The 286-nt window shown below is 36.4% G+C and overlaps 1 protein-coding gene across 1 annotated transcript in view; it reads right to left on the bottom strand.

The window, feature by feature from the left end:
* Nucleotides 1-286, bottom strand: part of LOC119586198 (coiled-coil and C2 domain-containing protein 2A-like) — a gene marked incomplete in the record, with an annotated part of 19,908 nt that overhangs the window by 7,868 nt on the left and 11,754 nt on the right. The window contains 1 exon segment of the mRNA XM_037934899.1: nt 1-188. Within this exon segment, the coding sequence (XP_037790827.1) occupies nt 1-188 (188 nt within the window).

Below are 286 nucleotides of genomic sequence, written 5' to 3'. Positions count from 1 at the left end.
TGGAATATATTGTGGAAAAGGGAATCTTCAAAGAGCCAAGCCAGCGCTTCTCGATGCGATGGTATACTGTTGACTCTCTGAGACGGTCATCTTCTAGGAGGTCGTGGATGACTTCGTCAAAAAGATGGATATAGACATTATCGGTGACAGACTGCAGGCTCGAGGGTGAAAAATTGTCGTTTGGAGCCCTGTCAATGTATAAAGTTTCTAAGATAATTTTTCTTTATCATGAAAATAACTATTGAATAAGTAGTATAACTGATTTATGAAAAAAAAAATTAAAAAT

Source organism: Penaeus monodon, chromosome 21 (genome assembly GCF_015228065.2).
Source record: "Penaeus monodon isolate SGIC_2016 chromosome 21, NSTDA_Pmon_1, whole genome shotgun sequence".
Classification (NCBI taxonomy): Eukaryota; Metazoa; Arthropoda; class Malacostraca; order Decapoda; family Penaeidae; genus Penaeus; species Penaeus monodon.
This window is presented reverse-complemented; position numbering and strand designations above follow the sequence as displayed.